The sequence below is a fragment of the Lepidochelys kempii genome, chromosome 14, assembly GCF_965140265.1.
Source record: "Lepidochelys kempii isolate rLepKem1 chromosome 14, rLepKem1.hap2, whole genome shotgun sequence".
Classification (NCBI taxonomy): domain Eukaryota; kingdom Metazoa; phylum Chordata; order Testudines; family Cheloniidae; genus Lepidochelys; species Lepidochelys kempii.
In genome coordinates, this window is record NC_133269.1 from 2,132,396 (window position 1) to 2,148,282 (window position 15,887).

At 59.5% G+C, this 15,887-nt stretch overlaps 2 protein-coding genes across 8 annotated transcripts; one reads left to right on the forward strand and one right to left on the reverse strand.

The window, feature by feature from the left end:
• Nucleotides 1–2,497: 2,497 nt before the first annotated feature.
• On the reverse strand, nucleotides 2,498–15,885 carry SGSH (N-sulfoglucosamine sulfohydrolase). 2 transcript variants are annotated; one of them, XM_073311302.1, is made up of 8 exons: nucleotides 15,744–15,885; nucleotides 14,488–14,648; nucleotides 14,009–14,114; nucleotides 12,996–13,146; nucleotides 12,387–12,543; nucleotides 12,000–12,081; nucleotides 11,606–11,809; nucleotides 2,498–3,391 (listed from the first exon to the last, which is right to left on the reverse strand). In XM_073311302.1, exons 1-8 carry the CDS (start codon nucleotides 15,826–15,828, stop codon nucleotides 3,198–3,200), a joined length of 1,140 nt encoding a protein of 379 aa, XP_073167403.1. In that variant the 5' UTR covers nucleotides 15,829–15,885; the 3' UTR covers nucleotides 2,498–3,197. The 2 variants fall into 2 exon arrangements, with proteins under 2 accessions (XP_073167403.1, XP_073167401.1); XM_073311300.1 differs by lacking the exon at nucleotides 2,498–3,391 and adding an exon at nucleotides 9,748–10,777 and having other exon boundaries at nucleotides 15,744–15,884.
• On the forward strand, nucleotides 3,104–9,494 carry CARD14 (caspase recruitment domain family member 14). Of its 6 annotated transcripts, none has more exons than XM_073311303.1 (6): nucleotides 3,104–3,448; nucleotides 3,570–3,689; nucleotides 4,109–5,028; nucleotides 5,908–6,023; nucleotides 7,803–7,916; nucleotides 8,581–9,494. In XM_073311303.1, the coding sequence occupies exons 3-6, from the start codon at nucleotides 4,957–4,959 to the stop codon at nucleotides 8,906–8,908; spliced, it is 630 nt and encodes a 209-aa protein (XP_073167404.1). In that variant the 5' UTR covers nucleotides 3,104–3,448; nucleotides 3,570–3,689; nucleotides 4,109–4,956; the 3' UTR covers nucleotides 8,909–9,494. The 6 variants fall into 5 exon arrangements, 5 of the variants coding, with proteins under 5 accessions (XP_073167407.1, XP_073167404.1, XP_073167406.1 ...); XM_073311306.1 differs by having other exon boundaries at nucleotides 5,908–6,425; XM_073311305.1 differs by having other exon boundaries at nucleotides 5,911–6,023.
• Nucleotides 15,886–15,887: the final 2 nt, after the last annotated feature.

The following is a 15,887-nucleotide window of genomic DNA, read 5'->3' on the forward strand; positions in this document are numbered from 1 at the left end:
CTTATGTAAATCCCCCCAGCTCGCTGCATTCCTGACGCACATCCACCCAGAGTCTGTGCTGAACCTCGGGTGGCAGCTGGCAGCACCGTGCATCTGAGATTTCAAAGCCAAATGTGGATCAGGCTGTAAGCTCCTAATGTTTGGTTAAATATTCCCTTAAGCTTTCCCCTGTGCCGTCGGAGCCTTACGTGGTTCCTGTTCGTTTGTCAGAGCAGACGGGCACAGCACGGTGCAGACGGAGGGAAAAACCAGCCCCAACCCTAAGGGCCTTATCGTCTACAAGACAAACACCCTGGGGCGCAGAGGATGGAAGTTGCCGGGACGTGGGGTTCTTCGCGGGGAGGGTGACGGCATGGTGCTGGGGGTGCGTGCGTAATAACGGAGTCGAATTTGTGTCATGATTCATAGCTCGGTAATACGCAGGAGGTCACTGAACTCACAACAGCCACCTGTGCCTATGGTGCAGAGGAGCATGTGCCCTCTGATCCCAAAATCCTTCAGGCGCAGCCAGTCCTCTTCCTGCAGTTGCCCTTGTGCAGAAGCACTAAAGAACGTAAAAGAAACTGACCACCTTTCTCTGGGGCTGCTTGGCTCCCTGCCCTAGCTTTTCAGAGATTATATCCCTGCTCTAGCGTTCTATTGTTTCACTCAAAACCCCTGGAGACGGGATCGTCTCCTCTCTCTGGCCGGTTAGGAGAGTAATAAAGCCCCTCATGCCTTCATCCCTCCTAGAGGGAGAGGGCAAAGATGGCTCCAGCCGAGCTGTCGGAAATCCTGTACTGAGCTGGAGAAGGTGGGGGAGGGAGGCTGGAGTGAAGCCCAGTGAACTTTTTATTGGCCCAGAGTAAAATCTGCAGCAAACAGACCTTGTTCCCCAAAAGCAATTCCACTTGACCCTGCCTGGGAGCCCATGCTCACCAGGTAACAGCCTAAATGACTCTGCCAAGGCGCCAGGACAGGCAAGACTATTCTGGTCTGCTTTGATGGGAAGATACCTCTAAGAAACCAATTGCTCTGGATCCCTTCTGGCAGGTTTCAATGAGCAACTCTAGGTGCCTGTGTTATTCTTGAGTCGCTGGCATGGATTCCACCCTGGCACGGTGCCATCTCTTTTATTTTGTCTGTTGCAACCCTGGATTTCCAGTAAGTAACTTGACCTGCCCTTCTACGCACGGGGGAGGAGCAACTGGGATTTCCCCACCTGCCCGGCATTCCTAGTGTCAGGGCAAGTCTGGTTGGAATGGGCTGTTCTCACCCCCTCTTCTTGTTCTTCACAGTGGGCTGCTTTGGTTAAACCCATTCTCTCTGGCACGGGAGTGAGGGAAATGATTATTCCAGAGGGGAGTCAGCGACTTGAAGATCAAGTTTCTGTCTACAAATTCTCTGCCGAGAGCGAGGAGGGGTGAGCTGCCAGTGCCAGGCTGGCGCCCATTGAGCAATGCAGCAAGCGGCAGCCCTTGTTCTCGCTGTGATTCCTCTCTGAGGCAGAGCAGAGACGCCTCTCTCACGCACTCGCTTCCTGTGCGTTGGGCAGGGCTTTGTGCAGAGTCAGTTTTGCTGTGGTGGCGATGGTCGGATGCGCTTCCCGTCTCATGCCATGGCAACGTGATGCCATGGGAGCTCACGGGCAGGCTCTTACTCGGGCCGTTTACCTCCAGCACCAGCAGAGCTGAGTTGTGTGTGCGAGAGGAGGTGAGCACAGCCCCAGGCCGCTCGGAGGAGGCCTCGGGGACCTCGTCACAGCAGCCGTGCCCAAGGCAGCACATGCCTGCCATTGTCATCCCACCGGGGACGCCAGGCCCTGCTGGTATCCGGCCCTCAATGCCCCTTCTCCCCCTGGACTGGCACGTCGACTGCTCCCCACAGTCCTGCAGCTCAATAGCTGGCTTCCCCGAAGGGGGTGGGACCGGCAGGCCGGGGAGCTGGGGTAGGGAACCCCCTGGGGCCCATAGGGCTCTTCCTCATTAACTCCAGGTTGTGAGTTTCTGTCGGTCTCAGTATCCAGACCCACTCGTCCGCATCGTACCAGAGCCCCTGCCAAGCCAGACGGCACAGCGTATGCTTCCTCGTCCCCCAGGGACCCTAGCAGGCAGGGCTGGAGGGATCCTAGATCTCCACCCCACCGTCCCCTTCCCTAAGCCTGTCAACTGCTGCCTGAAAGAGGGCGAATGGCTGGGCCAGCACCCTGGGCCATGCGCACCCTGCCCCACCTCTGTGGTGTATGAGGAAGGCCTGGGGGAGTGGACGTACCATACAAGGGTGACACTGACTTGCCCACCCAGGCCCCCGGAGAGTGTGAACTGGGATTCCCTTTTCTCTTTGCCCAGCTGCAGCGTGGGGGTTTGGTGACTCTGCTCTGGCTCCCGGGGGTCCAGGTGGAGCATGTTCTCTTACTGGCATTCCACAGGTGGCTCTTGGACGTGTTGGACCTTTCACGTGAGTTACTCCTTTGATCCTTGGGAAATTAATACAAAATTAAATGAAGCAAAAAAGCAGGTGGGCGTGGGCTTTCACTCCCCCTCCAGGATTGTCCTAGAGCCTCCAGGAATGAAAGAACAACCTTTAATTAAAGATTATGTCATGTGATGAAACCTCCAGCAATACATCCAACCAAAACTGGCAAACCTCCCCCAGACCAGTGCCAAGGGCCCTTCAAACAGTCGGGAGAGGTGGGATCCCTCCGCTATGTTTTGCTCATTTAATCTGAAGTCACCTAGTAACAGAAGTGCTGACAAACCACAAGGAGTCTTGTTGAAATTTCTGGCGCAGAGTTGAGCGTTGCTTTTCCTCCCCGCATCAGCACGTTATAAACCCGTCCCATATCCAAGAGAGAAGACAGCAGTCGAGAACAAAGGGTGGGGCATGCTCTCTAAAGTGAAGGCGGGTAGGGCTGCGGTCCAGAGTGAATGATCTCGTCTCTGTTACAGAGCTACGGTAGAATCCTGGGTTCTAAAGCAAGCGATGTGCCACATTCTAGCACACGGTCCCACGTTCCAAAGTCATGGTCGGGGGAGGGCTCTGTTCTAGAGCAAAAGAGACCCACCTCGTCCTTTCAGCGGTTAACGTGGTCTTCTCAGCTCGGTGTAAACACTGAAGTCGGGGTTCTAGAACTTGGCCAACAGTTGTGTTCCCCAAAATGCAACATTCTGGGCACAAAAAAAGGCAGCCTTTCCCACTCTAGAAGCTGGGTTCTAGAGTCAACGCCGGGCGTAGTGTAACGGGCATGATGCAGCTGAGTGTAATGCTAGGGACCTGTGCTCTCTTTGTCCTCCAGCAGCTGTATCTGATGAAGCAGGAGCTGCAGTGAGCCAGGGTGGAGTCCTACTGTGAGAGGGAGAGATCCCTGCGCATGCCCGGCAACCTGCAGCCACAGGCGGATGAGCTGCTGCAGCTGAGGGAGGAAAACGAGAAACTCCGGTCACTGGTGGAGCTGGAGACTTTCAGCCTGGTAGAGTCGCCCCCTTCCCAGCTCCCTCCTGTGGGCAGTCCGGGAGCCACGGGGTGCATGGTGGGAACAGGGTTCCTGACCCTGGGGGAGCCCTGCTAACCAGTTGGTGTTGCTTGGCCAGGTGCAGAAGGATATCCTGGAGCAGAACCTGGATGAGGCTCTGAAGGGCAAACAGGAGCTCCTCAATCGTATCCACTCGCTGAGGGAGCGGGCAGTGATCGCTGAGAATCAGCACAAGCAGGTCAGAGCTGCCAGGCCAGAGGGACTGAGTTACTTATTGGTAACAGGTGCTGGGGGGGGGAATCATCCCTAAAAAGGGGAGTGGATCAAAGACAAACCCGAGGTTTATGGAGCAAGGCATGTTCTCACAACCTCCTTCCCCACACCATGGGGTGTCGTCTTCTGGCTGGCCTTCCTAGTCTAATGCCTGGCCCCACTAAGCACATGGGTGAAAGCCCTGCCTCGCCACACAACATGGAAATCTGGCCAAGGGGGCCAACAAGCTGGCCTATGCAGGAGGAATTCTTTGGGGACTGCAAGTAACCTTGGGAGACCAGATCCAGATCCGTCTCCTTGAGTGTGGGACAACTGTTCTTGGGGGCTTTCACCTGGCTCCCTCCTGATCCTGCTGCCCGCCTGCCTCTCTGTGTGTCCCTTCAGTACTGGGAGGAGAAGGAGCACATCCTGATTGAGTGCCACAAGATGAAGGTGGATTGTGAGATCTACAAGGAGAAAATGAGTGCCTTGCGGGTGCAAGTGGCCGAGCTGCAGAAGGAGCAAGATCAGGTATCCGGGGTCCGCACTCGCCTGACTGGTAGGTGTGTGGAGGCCTTTCTCTGTATGGGAGTGGCAGATTGCATGTATATCCCCTGCTCAGGGGGTGTCTCCCGCTGGGCCTGCTCCACAAAGGATGCAGTTCTGTTACAGCCCCCAGTACAGAACTGGGCTCTTTACCTCAAGCTGTAGCGGCTAGTGCTGTCAGCTCTGCAGGTCCCTGGTTCAGACCCTGGTGCTGAACAAGCTACCCACACGTGCACAGACTGATTTTGGGGGCGTTCTTTGGCCGGTGTCATGTAGGGGATCAGACCACATGGTCCCAGTGGTCTCTGCTGACCTTGGGATGGATCAATCTACAGTGAATGGAGATTCTTCAGCTCGCTCGGCTGGTGGCTGTTTGGAGCCCAGTGGCCATGAGGCCCTTCCCTCGTGCTGGCTAGCCTGGGTGCCCGTTGTTTGTAGTCAGGGCCTCCTTACGCTTCCCCCATTTCTCTGTGAGGCCGTGCAGCCCTGAACCAGTCTCTCGCGCTCTCTGCCCCGACTACACTGTCAGTGTCTGCCCCTCCACACCCGGCTGTGCCTCGCCCAGGGATCGCCAGCACTCTGCTCCAAACCTGCCGTCTCTGACGTGTTTGTCCCCCCAGGCTTACGGCGCGAGGCACACGGCCCAGCTGGAGATCTCCCAGAGCCTGCTGGAGAAGGATTCCCTCCGCAGGAAACTCTTTGAGCTGATGGACCAGATCTGTGAGCTGAGGAAGCAGGCCAGCCAGCAGCAGGCGGAGCTGGCCAGCAGGGTGCACGGGGTGAGAGACTGGGGCCCTGGCACAGCTCCTGGGGAGCTCTTTGTGCTGTGAAATCCACCTGGTGCCAGTTGGTCCTGTGCCCAGCCCAGAGGCCAAATTAAGGCTTTTTGGCCACCAGCCAAGACCCCCCCAAGAGACATGAATCTGACAGCAAAGGGCACAAGCTGGGATCCCCGTGTCAGCCCGTCTGGTAACACCTGTCCCACACCCTCTTCCCATGTGGGAGTGCAGCCCTCATGGGCAGTGGGTAAAAACCACGGGCTTGGGGAGGCTAGCTCCTGGCCTGGCCCACCCCCTCCACCTGAGGCCCCACCCCCTCCCACCCCACTTCCGCCCCAAGCCCAGAGCGCCCCCCAGCCGCCAGTCTCCCCAGCCATGGGTTGCCCAAGTGCCCCGAGCACCTGCCAGGTGGCGCGAAGCCCCCCCCCAGCCCCGGAGCCCTGGGCCGGCGGGTAGGCAGTGTGTGGCCCTCACCCACCCAGCCCCAGAGCAATGGCGGGATAGGTGGGCGTCTTGCAGTCCCCTCCAACCCCAGAGCACCGAGCAGGCGGGTGGTACATGGCCTCCCAGCCCCAGAGCACCCGGTGGCAGCCTCCCCCTCAGCCCGGGAGCACTCGGTGGCGTGGCCCCAGCACAGGGGCCCCCCGCAGCGCGAGGCAGCCCCGTCCCAGATGCCCTATCCCCAGCCGGCTTCCCTTCCCAAAAGAGGAGCAGCCTGCCTGGGCCAGGGCCCGCTAGTAGCAGGAGGGGGCCTTGGGGCTGAGCATGGGCAGGGCCACATGGGGCTGTTTGGGGAGGCACAGCCTTCCCTAGCCTGTTATACCCACTGCCTGTGGCCGCCCTATCTGACACCATTCTCTGTGCTGTTTGCTTGCTCAGCAGATGGAGGGGGAAGGTCTCGCTAGCCTGCAGCCAGGGGAGGAGACAGCGGCTGGTGCGCATGCATGCCATCTGCCCCAGGGACGAACAGCCAGTGCAGCCTCAGTGTGTCCAAGGTGCGGGACCCTTCTTGCCGCCCCCAGCCCCTTGTCTTCCCGCGCAGCCCTGAGGAGGCTCCTTCGCCCCTGGCAGTTCCCCTCATGGCATGATGACAGCCAGAGGGCAGGGCCCACAAAGCCCTACTGCTGAGGGGAGGGCAGGACCTGCCTTGTTCTGGCCACAGCTCCGTGGGCATGAGCCTGGCACGTGGGGGCACAGGCGTAGGAATGAGCAGAGAGGTTAGCAATGGCCATTCACGCTGCCTGGCTCCTTCCCTTGCAGCTGTGCTCAGATTTCGGCTTGAGGACGAGCCACAAGCTGCCAGAGAGCTTCTGGTCGTGCAGCCCTCTCCCACCCTGTAAGCTCTCCCTGCAAAAGAGAGCCACGCAGGAGTGCCTAGAGAGCTCCCTCTCCAGGAGGTACGGACACAGTGGGGCTTCCCCATCTCTTCCAGCCTCTGCAGCATGGCACCATTGTATGGTACATGCTGCAGCCCTGGTTTGCATTGTTCCTAGCAGCACATAGCTTGCTGGGTGGGGCGTGGGGCAGAGGGTTGCTCATGCTGCAGGGCCTTCTGCTTTGCATTGCTCCCATGTGCCAGGCTGGATGTTCCTTTAACCACTAGCCAGGGCTGTTTGAAACCCATCCTGCTTTGGCTGCATGGCTCCCCCATCTCTCCAGCTGTGCACCTGGCAGCAGGATGCTGTGGGAGGGACACGTTCTTCTCTTCTGTACAAGCTGAGCTGCCTCGTCCCCTCTCTCCTGTCCCCTGCAGCAGCTCCCAGGAGTTCCTGGAGGTGGATTTCAGTCTCATTGCAGGGTAGAAGGCAGAGTCGTCCGACTTGGAGTATGAGATGGTGGAGAAGGACAGTGGGTGTTTCCTTTCCCTACTGGCAACAAGCAGCTCAGAGCAGACTCTGTTGTCTGCTTGCACGACCCAGGGGCGTGACCCAAGCATCTTGTTTCCATGGGGAGCTGAGGGTCTCGTGACTTCGCCCTGTCTGTCAGCTCTATCCCTTCCCCCAGCTGATGCGCTAATTGGCCCACCATGACCCAAAGTCTGGGAACCTCTGCTGCAGAGCAGGCCCTCCCCGCCAGGTGCCATCACCACAAGGGTCCAGCAGCTGGAGGCAGGTGGTTCTGGGGGCTGTAGCTGTGCCCGGTGCAGCAGCTTGGGCGAGAGCTGATCTCTGGGCTCACCAGCCAAATGTGTGTGGTGCAGCAATGGACCCTGCCTCCTGCCCAGGCTGCCAGCCGCAGAGGGGTCTACGGAGGGAAGGGGCCTGTTTCAGGGTTTTCTTCATCCTCCTTTGCTTGTCCCTTTGCCTCCACTGGTTCAAACTGTCCTTCATTTCAGAGGGCAAAGCCTGGCTGCTTGACTTTGACCAATCTGCCTCTGAGAGGTACGTCACACGGCCCACGGGTTTCTGTTCCCCATTAGGGAGAGCACTCTGCCCTGTGAGAGCCTGGAATAAAGTAGAGTGAGGGCCTTATCCCTGGGATCTTGGTGAGAACTCCTAGGCGTCCAGCTCCGAAGACGCAGCTGTCCCTGGGCAGAGCTCCTGTTTGTTTTCTCCCATTCACTCGCTACGTGCTGCGCTCCCATCCACCAGCTCTGGTGTAGAGATCCAGGAGTGCTGCTCTCCCTCTGTTCAGCAGAGGGTCTGCAGCTGCCTTTGATCTAGTTCAAAGAGGACTGGATCCAGGGCTCCGACAAACTGGCCAGTGCCTGTCCCCACTACATGGTGAGCCCGCCTGGTGTCAGCCCCTCTTGTTCTCGCCCTGGTTCCCTCTAGGGCACGCAAAGCCTGCTGGACGTGGGGTTGGAGGCGTGAAAGCCCTGCACGCTGCGGGGATGAATCCCATCCTCCTCCTCGTCGCCATCAGCGAGAAGAACGCCAAGAAGCTAAGTATGTACCAGCACTCTGGGCGGAGATGGGTCCCCGGGGCCCCCAAGGGCAAACGGCTCCTGCTTCCTGGAGGCTGCTGGAGCTCTGGGGAACGAGGACCTGGGCCTACTCTCCCCTGGGTGCCTTGTGCGACTGCTGCAGCAGTTGAATCTCTGCGTGTACCCAGTGGAGGGGATGTGAATGAGTCACAGGGTCGCCCCCCCCCCCCGGGGTTGGCTGCACTAGTGATTTATGTAAAGGCATTCTAATAGCACCCAGCAGCCTGGCAGGGGTGAGCCCTTCCCCATTGCATTGCTGAGGGTATGTCTGTGCCCACCCCGGGGCCTAGAATCAACCCTGTGACCCCTACAGCCCCATTTCTCGGGGGGACCCCAGGCACTTCCCCAGGTCAGGCATCATCCAAGCTGAGCGCGGGAGGTAAAATGCTCAAGCTCAGGTGGTTCGTCAGTGCCCGAGCTGGGACTAGAACCCAGGAGTCCGGGCTCCCAGCTGCCCACTCCTGTCAAGGGTATTGTGCAGTCACTAAGCCATGCTTCCCAGCAGGAGGCAGGCCTTGACCCCAGGAGTCCTGACTCCAGCCCCTGCTCTAGCCGCTGGACAAACCACAAAATCCTGGCTCTAAAGTCACTGAGCGTTTTTCAAACACTGCCTCTTCGCTCGCTAGCCAGCTTTCTGCTGGTCGCAGGGCTCGGGGCGTCTCCCGCCAGCCCCGTGTCAGGAAGGCACTTTGCCTCGGAGCGCCAGAGGAGCAGCTTCTGGACGGCGTGCGGAGGGAGGAGGCCCCGCTGGAGGAAGTGCCCTGCCTGTACGGCACCATCGCCTCTGCCACCAGGCGCGACCTGCATGCGCTGGTCAGCGCCGTGCGAGCAGCCGTCGCCGACGAGCAGAAGAAGATTGTGTGGATAGAACAAATCTTCACGGATCTCCCTGGACACAGGGTGGGGCGGAGGGGAACAGTCACCCTGGCAATTCTGCAAATGTCACCTATTTAAACCAAGAGTTTTTGCTTTGGGGAGGGGGAGGTTTGAAAGACCCTCTTACCTAAAGGGCTAATAGACTTTGCAGCGCTGGGTGAGCCTCCTGCCTGCCCAGCTGGCCTCTGCCCCGTTGGCAGAGAAACACAGTAACTCTAGTTAGAGAGAGAGAGAGGGGCTGGTTTTAATGCCACCCCTCTGTCATTGTGTGAAAGGGCAGCTAGGGGTGAGCCGGGGCTGCCTTTGAACAGTGTCTCTGGTGCCAGGGCGGGTCCCCGGGGTGGGCAGGGCACCTCTGCCTGGGCCACCTCCACCTGTTCTCCTAGCCTGGCACTAGCTGCTCGGAAGTGCAGTCGCCAGCCTGCCTGCGCAGGGAGGGAGCAGCAACTCTTGTAGGCCTTGCCATGTGCCCTGCCACGCAGGCTCCTCCCTGCCCGGAGCTGCCCCCACTGGTCTGCCCTGCTGTACTGGGTACCCCAGCTCCCTCTGGATCTCTCCGAGCCCTGTGGATAGCCGGTATCCAGGCCTGAACAGGGTGTGCTTGTTCCAGGGACTGTAAATTCTGTACATTTTGCTAAATTAAATCTTCTTGTTACTGACAGTCAGTGTGTGTTCAGACCCCTCCTGGCCCTCCCTGATGTGGGGACACCAAATCCAATGTACCAGCCCTATGGAGAGTGGGCTCTCTCAGCTCCTCCCCGGCTAGTTGGAGACTGCCTGGCAAGTGGGACAAAAGCCCCAATGTGGGGAGCTCCCAACAGCACGAGTCCCCACCTCTGGCTGCAGGAGGTGCTGTTGGAGCCACCGCAGGAAGAGCTGCAGCGAGAAGTGCCTTCAGCAGGAGATCGGCACAGAGCTTAGCTTGTGCGTAAGCCGAGGGCGTTCTCCCGGCGACTTTATTGAGACCATGTATTTGACAGCTTTCTGGTTGGCTGCAGTCCAGCGCTGCCTGTTGCCAGGTGCAAAGACTCCGCACTGGAGGAGGAAAATGTCCGTTTGAGCTTCAGGGGCAGATGCTGTTTTGACACACACAGCACACGCCAGTTCTGTGAATGGGGGGGTGGGACCAGCCCATCTCTGGTTGCTGCCCCGCCCCGTGCTAGATGGAGGGCGAAGGGAGCTCTGGAGTGGCTGTGGGGTCGCGCTGCGGACCCTGGAGCCGGGGGGCTGCATGTTTAGGCACTTGATGTCTCATCTGGCAGACGAGCTAGCTGTTCCCTGGGGGTTCTGGGGCTGCATCAGGCTCTGGGGAGGAGCCGAGGGCCAAGCAGGACCTGGGGCTGGGCTGGCGTAAGGAATGCAGACTCCAGCAAGGTGAGGTGGTGACTCACAGTTCATTGTAAAGTGGCTGGCACTGGGGGCTCAGTTTTTCTTCTAAGACGCCATCTGGGGCACACACCCAAGGGTCGTTAGTGTCCCACTGCCACTTCAACAGATCGGCTTTGAGCAGCTCCAAGACCCCGGCGTACCGGGAGTCGGAGGCCAGATTCCGGCTCTCGGTGGGATCGCTGCTCCGGTCAAACAGCTCCCAGCGCTCCCTGTAATAGTACCGGTGTAGGGTCTTGGTCCAGTGGGTTGGCTGCCTGGCTCTGGTCCGGTTGAGCAGATCCTGGAAGGTTGCCGAGAGATAGAAGTCCTGGTCGATAGGGAAAGGCATCCGGAAGTTGAGGTTATGGATCAGGCGGAACTGCTGGTGCTGGATAGCCCGCATGGGGTAGTACATGGTGACCTCGTGGTGGCTCTGGCTGCTGAAGGCCGTGACCCAGGGCGGCTCTGATAGCAGGGCTGGCAGGAGCGATTTCCCAGTGAGCTGGACTGTCTTGGTGCCAAAGATGCTGTAGCTGGGATAGGGGATGGCGAACCAGTCCAAGATGGTGGGCGTGAGATCTGGAGAGGGGAAAAGCGGGCGACGTCCACAACTGGCAAGTGGAGTGGGGCAGAACAACCACTGAAAGGAGACTCAGTCCCCGAGACCAGAGGGGGCAGAACCCAGTGGGAGGATGGAGGCCGAGGATGGAGGGAATTGCAGCTGGGGCCTGCGGGAGTGAGGGGGGCTCCCTGCCATTCTGGTGGAGCCACCAGGGAGAGTCAGTCACCGGCATGAGCCGCTGGAGGACAGGGCTCCTGGGCCTCTCTCACTGCCCCTTTTGTCTCTTTCCACTCCCACCGTCACTCTTTTGCTCGGCTCCTCTTGTGGGGGAACAGCCTCCTGCTTCCTGCCCCAACGCCCTTTTCTCCTTCACACCCACTTCCTCCAGGCATCCCTCCTGCACTGATCCGCCCACCTTGCTGCAGCCCTGAGCCATTGTCCCCTGTTGGCTTGTGAGCCCTCTGGAGCTGGGGCCGGCCCTGTACATCCATGGGGTCACCCACCTATCCCACAGTCCCCTCTCCCTGGGGGCGGGGCACCTTCATGCTCTCAAACTCCGCCCTCCTCTTTCCGGCACCAGACTCGTTCCTGTGGACTGGGGATTACACGGCTCTCTCTCTTTGGGAAAGACAAGCAAATCCATCCAGCGGGGAGAGAGTCGTCTTTTGGGCTGAGGAGCCAGGGCTTCACCCCCAGCCATGCCCGTGGTGTGAGCATAGGCGGGGGGATGACAACCCATGATTTGGCATCGCTCTACTCAGCACTCTATGGGGGGGCCCCCAACCCAACTCCCCTAATGACCCCTGCCTCGGCCTAAGCCCCAGAGGGAAAGTGACCGCTCTTACCCAACAGGCTGGCATAAGCCTGGCTGACCTGCCCCCAGCGCTCAGTGTGTTCGGGGGAGGAGACCAGCATGGGCTCCGCAGTGCCTGACCAGTACAGGTTGGTCCTGCCGCTGGGGAAGGGGATGCCGTTGTCGGAGGTGTAAATCACCAGCGTGGAGTTGTGCAAGCCGGTGCTGCGCAGCTCCTCCAGGACCAGCCCGATCCCTGCGTGCAGAGAGAAGAGCAGAGCTGTGCGGCTGCTGGGGGGCACCTGAACGTTCACCCAGCAGGAGGGCTGCCTCCATCCCAGCCCCCCACCCCAGCTGAGGATGGATTTTCTCCCCGCACCCAGCAAGACCCTGCGCTGGGGGCTCAGGCCCCCACGTCCTGCTGCCTGACCCCAGCTGGTACTTGCCTTGGTCCATGCGCCCGATTGTTGTGTACTGGGCGGCCAGGTCAGCGCGAGCGGCTGGAGTGTCTGGAACGAAGTACGGGAGCTGCGGGGGGAGGAAAAGCAGCAACTGCTCAACGCTGGAGGCTCCAAGAGCCGTGGGGGTGGGAGACAGGAGGCGCCAGAGCTGAACTGAGGACAGAGCCCCTGCCAGTGACTGTGGCTCCATCTCTGTGCTCAGGGCTGCTCCCCTCCTAACCCCACTCACCCCCCGGAACTCCTTGCAGGGTGGAAGGGCCAGGGTCACCCCGAGACACCCCACAGCTTTGCCTGCAGGAGCCTTCTTCCCCGCTCTGCTGCCCAGCTCTGGCCTGGAGCGTGGGGAGCTGGTTCCCAACAGATCTGTCCTACCTGCACGTGCTCTGGGCTGTACGACTGGGGCTTCCAGTCGGGGATCCAGCCCATGCCGCTCTCGCCATTGCCAAACTTCTCACAGAAGGCCCCGTACTGGGGCTGGGAGTGGCCGCAGCGATGGGGATCATGGAAGGCGATGTACAGGAAGAACGGCCTGGAAATCCCGAGAGAAGAGCTTGTGACTGCAGCGCTCGGGAGAGGCTGACAGCCCGGGCTGAGCAGGAAAGGGTTGCTCAAGCATGGCCTGATGCCTCCCACAGACCCCAATCCTAACCCTAGCCCTGGCCCACCATCCTGACCTGCCACTACCTCACGGCAAACAATGGGCTCCAACCAAAGCCTGGGGCTACCTGCACAGAGAAACGTCAGCTCATTTCACTTGAGATGAATTGGGACTTGAAGACAAGCCTTCAGAGCTGCAAAGCTGGTTCCCATAGAGCCTCTGAGGGTCCCCCAGGTGAGCTGATAACCCGATGGAAGGTGCTGATGGCTACATCTCCCTGTAACTCAGGCACGGGGATACTCTGTGTATCAGGATGAGGGTGCTAGGAGGCAAGGTTGCTCAGTCCCAGAGAGAATCCTGTGGCGGGGTGTGCAGGGCCTCACCTCTTATCCTGGCTCTGCAGGAATTTCCGGACAAGCAGTTTGATCCGGGTGATGTTTCTGCCCACCTGCAGCACAGAGCCGTTCTCCTCAGTGTATGCGAAATCAAAGGGATACACTGTCTCTGGCCCAACATGCTTCTTCCCAATTATCCCTGCAGAAGAAAGAGCCCCAGCAGGTCAGGAGCAAGCATGTGAGCAGGCAGTTAGAACAGAGGATGCTGCTTCGGTCTTTCAATGCTCCCCCGGGGCATGGTTAGGAACTGCCCTGCTCTGATGCTTGGGGCAGCAGGGAAACACTGGCTTGCACAACCAAACCTGGCCTATAGATGCCTGATACAGAAGTGAAAGTGACTAGTCTGGGCAGAAATGCAGAGTCAGTGCCCCAACTGGGGGGTGGGAGCAGGGTCCTTAAAAATTGACGAATAAAAAAAAAGAGAAACTTTTAAATTAAAATTGGATTTTTAAAATTTAAATTAAATCCAGGTTTGATTTAAAAAACAGACCTATTTAAAATTAAATTGATATTGACAATCTATGTTAAGGCCTAAACTTATTGTCTATTAAAATAATGTAAATTAAATTTAAAAAGTAATATTTAGCAATTCATGTTTGCATCCTTCTGGTTAGCAAAACGAAGCACCAAACGTAGCACAAAGGCTGCACAGTTAGCTGCAAATTGACGTTTGAATGGTTACCGACCAATGAAAATCAACCTTTCTTTAGGAAAATGAGAGGAGGACAAAGGCAAAGCAAGGTTAAAATTGTGATTTAAATCGAGGTTTCCTGCTTGCTGATTTAAATCATGACTAAATCAGTGATGTCAATCCCTTTGATTTAAATAGCATGTGTGCGTGTCTCTTAACGAAACCTGTGTCGTGGGGCAGTATCTTGGCACACGGTTAACTGCCCAGCTCTCACAAGAGAGGGGTTCAGTGAGATCAGCGTGGGAAGGGAAGGGGAATGGCTTTACACACGCTTCCCCTCCCCTCTCTTCCCAGCACCCTGGCTGTTTACCTGTCCGGATATGTGCCTGGCTGAGCAGCAGGGGAAGACTCTGCACCTTGTCAAAAGAGTTGAAATGGTGCACGTCCTGGTGCAGCCCATACATCCCATTTTGGTGCTGCAAAACAGAGACCAACAATGAGACAAATTGGCCAGAAACGCACGTCCCTGCACCGGCCGCCCTGCAGAGCCAGACCACATCCGTCTTCAGGTGCCACGGGCAGAGCGCATGCTACCATGGAGGCACCAGACATGGGGACTGGGCAATAGGCCATCAAGGGAAAGTGGGGGAAGACCCATCGCTTAAGCCATGGACAAAGCCCCAGAGCAGGGAGTATAGGGAACGATCCTTGATGGGCCTAGAGAAGGACCAGCTGAGCTAAGCTGCTGGATGCCTTACAAATGCGGATGGCCAGTGGCCTCTCCTGAGCGCTAGGAGGGGCCCAGCAAGTGCCTGAGGCAGCAGAGCCAGCGGCTCGGGAAGGCCCTACCTGGGGTAAGCCGGTCAGGATGCTGGCCCTGCTGGGGGAGCAGCTGCTGACGGAGGTGAAGGCGTTCCGGAAGATGAGGCTGCGCCTGGCCAAGGCGTCCAGGTTGGGGGTGTTGATGGCGGAGTTATTGTACACGCCGCTCTCAAAGCCGCCATCGTCCGCTGTAGCCCAGGGAGAAGCAGGACAGGCTGTGAGCTCAGGGACCATGTGGGGAGGCCCAACTGTAGGGGCTCTGTAACTGGCACTAGAAGAGGGGGGGTATTTGTCCCCGCGGCTGGTCCACAGGAGAGGTTAATGAGTCTGCTACAGGTGCCAGCGGGGAGACTGTCCTCTAGCTCACGGGGCTGATGCTCATGCGTCTGTTCTGGGAGCCTGAGTTCAAATCCTGCCATGGGCCCTGCAGCGTCCAGTTGTAGGGAACCAGGCGCAGAGCCCCTCACTGCACTCGGCTCCCGCTGCTCAGGCAGTTCCTGTCCCAGGGGCTGCAGCCAGCGGGGACCCTGCAGTTAGTCAGAGCAGTGACTCCGGAATCCCCTCCTTGCAGCTGCTCCCATGGGTGTGAGTCACCGCTAATGATTTCATGGCCACTAGGAGCTTCTCTAGGGGGCTCCCCATGGTCTGGCTGCCTGTGTCCAGGTGCCAGGGGAGTCTGGTCTAGGGGCTGGTTGCTGTTCTCAGGGTCTGGGTGCCAGGTGCCCGTGCCCAGTCCAGGAGCCATCCCTAGGGCCTGGACGCCAGTGGGCCCGGCCTGGTGGTGGCCCTGCTCCCAAAGGGGCCAGGGTGTCCGGTCTGGGGGCTGACCCGTTCCCCAGGGGCCGGGGTGTCCGGTCCGGGGGCTGGCCCCGCTCCCCAGGGGCCGGGGTGTCCGGTCATGGGGCTGACCCGTTCCCCAGGGGCCGGGGTGTCCGGTCATGGGGCTGACCCGTTCCCCAGGGGCCGGGGTGTCCGGTCATGGGGCTGACCCGTTCCCCAGGGGCCGGGGTGTCCGGTCATGGGGCTGACCCGTTCCCCAGGGGCCGGGGTGTCCGGTCATGGGGCTGGCCCCGCTCCCCAGGGGCCAGGGGGTCCGGTCCGGGGGCTGGCCCCGCTCCCCAGGGGCCGGCCCCGCTCCCCAGGGGCCGGGGTGTCCGGTCATGGGGCTGACCCGTTCCCCAGGGGCCGGGGTGTCTGGTCATGGGGCTGACCCGTTCCCCAGGGGCCGGGGTGCCCGGTCCGGGGGCTGGCCCCGCTCCCCGCGCCCCCCGGGCCGCACTCACCCACGATGAGCAGCACGTGGCGGCCCCGGCCCCGGCCCCGCGCCAGGGCGAGCAGCAGCAGCAGCAGCGCCCAGCGCAGGCCCATGGCGACCTGCAGCCCGGGCCCCTCCCGCCGGCCCGGCCGCCAGCCGGGGAGACCGCCCC

Coding starts and splice junctions, on each gene's coding strand:
- CARD14 (XM_073311304.1), top strand. CDS start 4,957: ATGGACCAGATCTGTGAGCTGAGGAAGCAGGCCAGCCAGCAGCAGGCG. Junction 5,029..5,907: donor TGGCCAGCAGGGTGCACGGG/GTGAGAGACTGG, acceptor TTGCTTGCTCAG/CAGATGGAGGGGGAAGGTCT. Junction 6,024..7,802: donor GCAGCCTCAGTGTGTCCAAG/GTGCGGGACCCT, acceptor GGTTCCCTCTAG/GGCACGCAAAGCCTGCTGGA.
- SGSH (XM_073311300.1), bottom strand. CDS start 15,828: ATGGGCCTGCGCTGGGCGCTGCTGCTGCTGCTGCTCGCCCTGGCGCGG. Junction 14,115..14,487: donor TCCTGACCGGCTTACCCCAG/GTAGGGCCTTCC, acceptor TCTGTTTTGCAG/CACCAAAATGGGATGTATGG. Junction 10,778..11,605: donor GGCTTATGCCAGCCTGTTGG/GTAAGAGCGGTC, acceptor TCCCCTCTCCAG/ATCTCACGCCCACCATCTTG.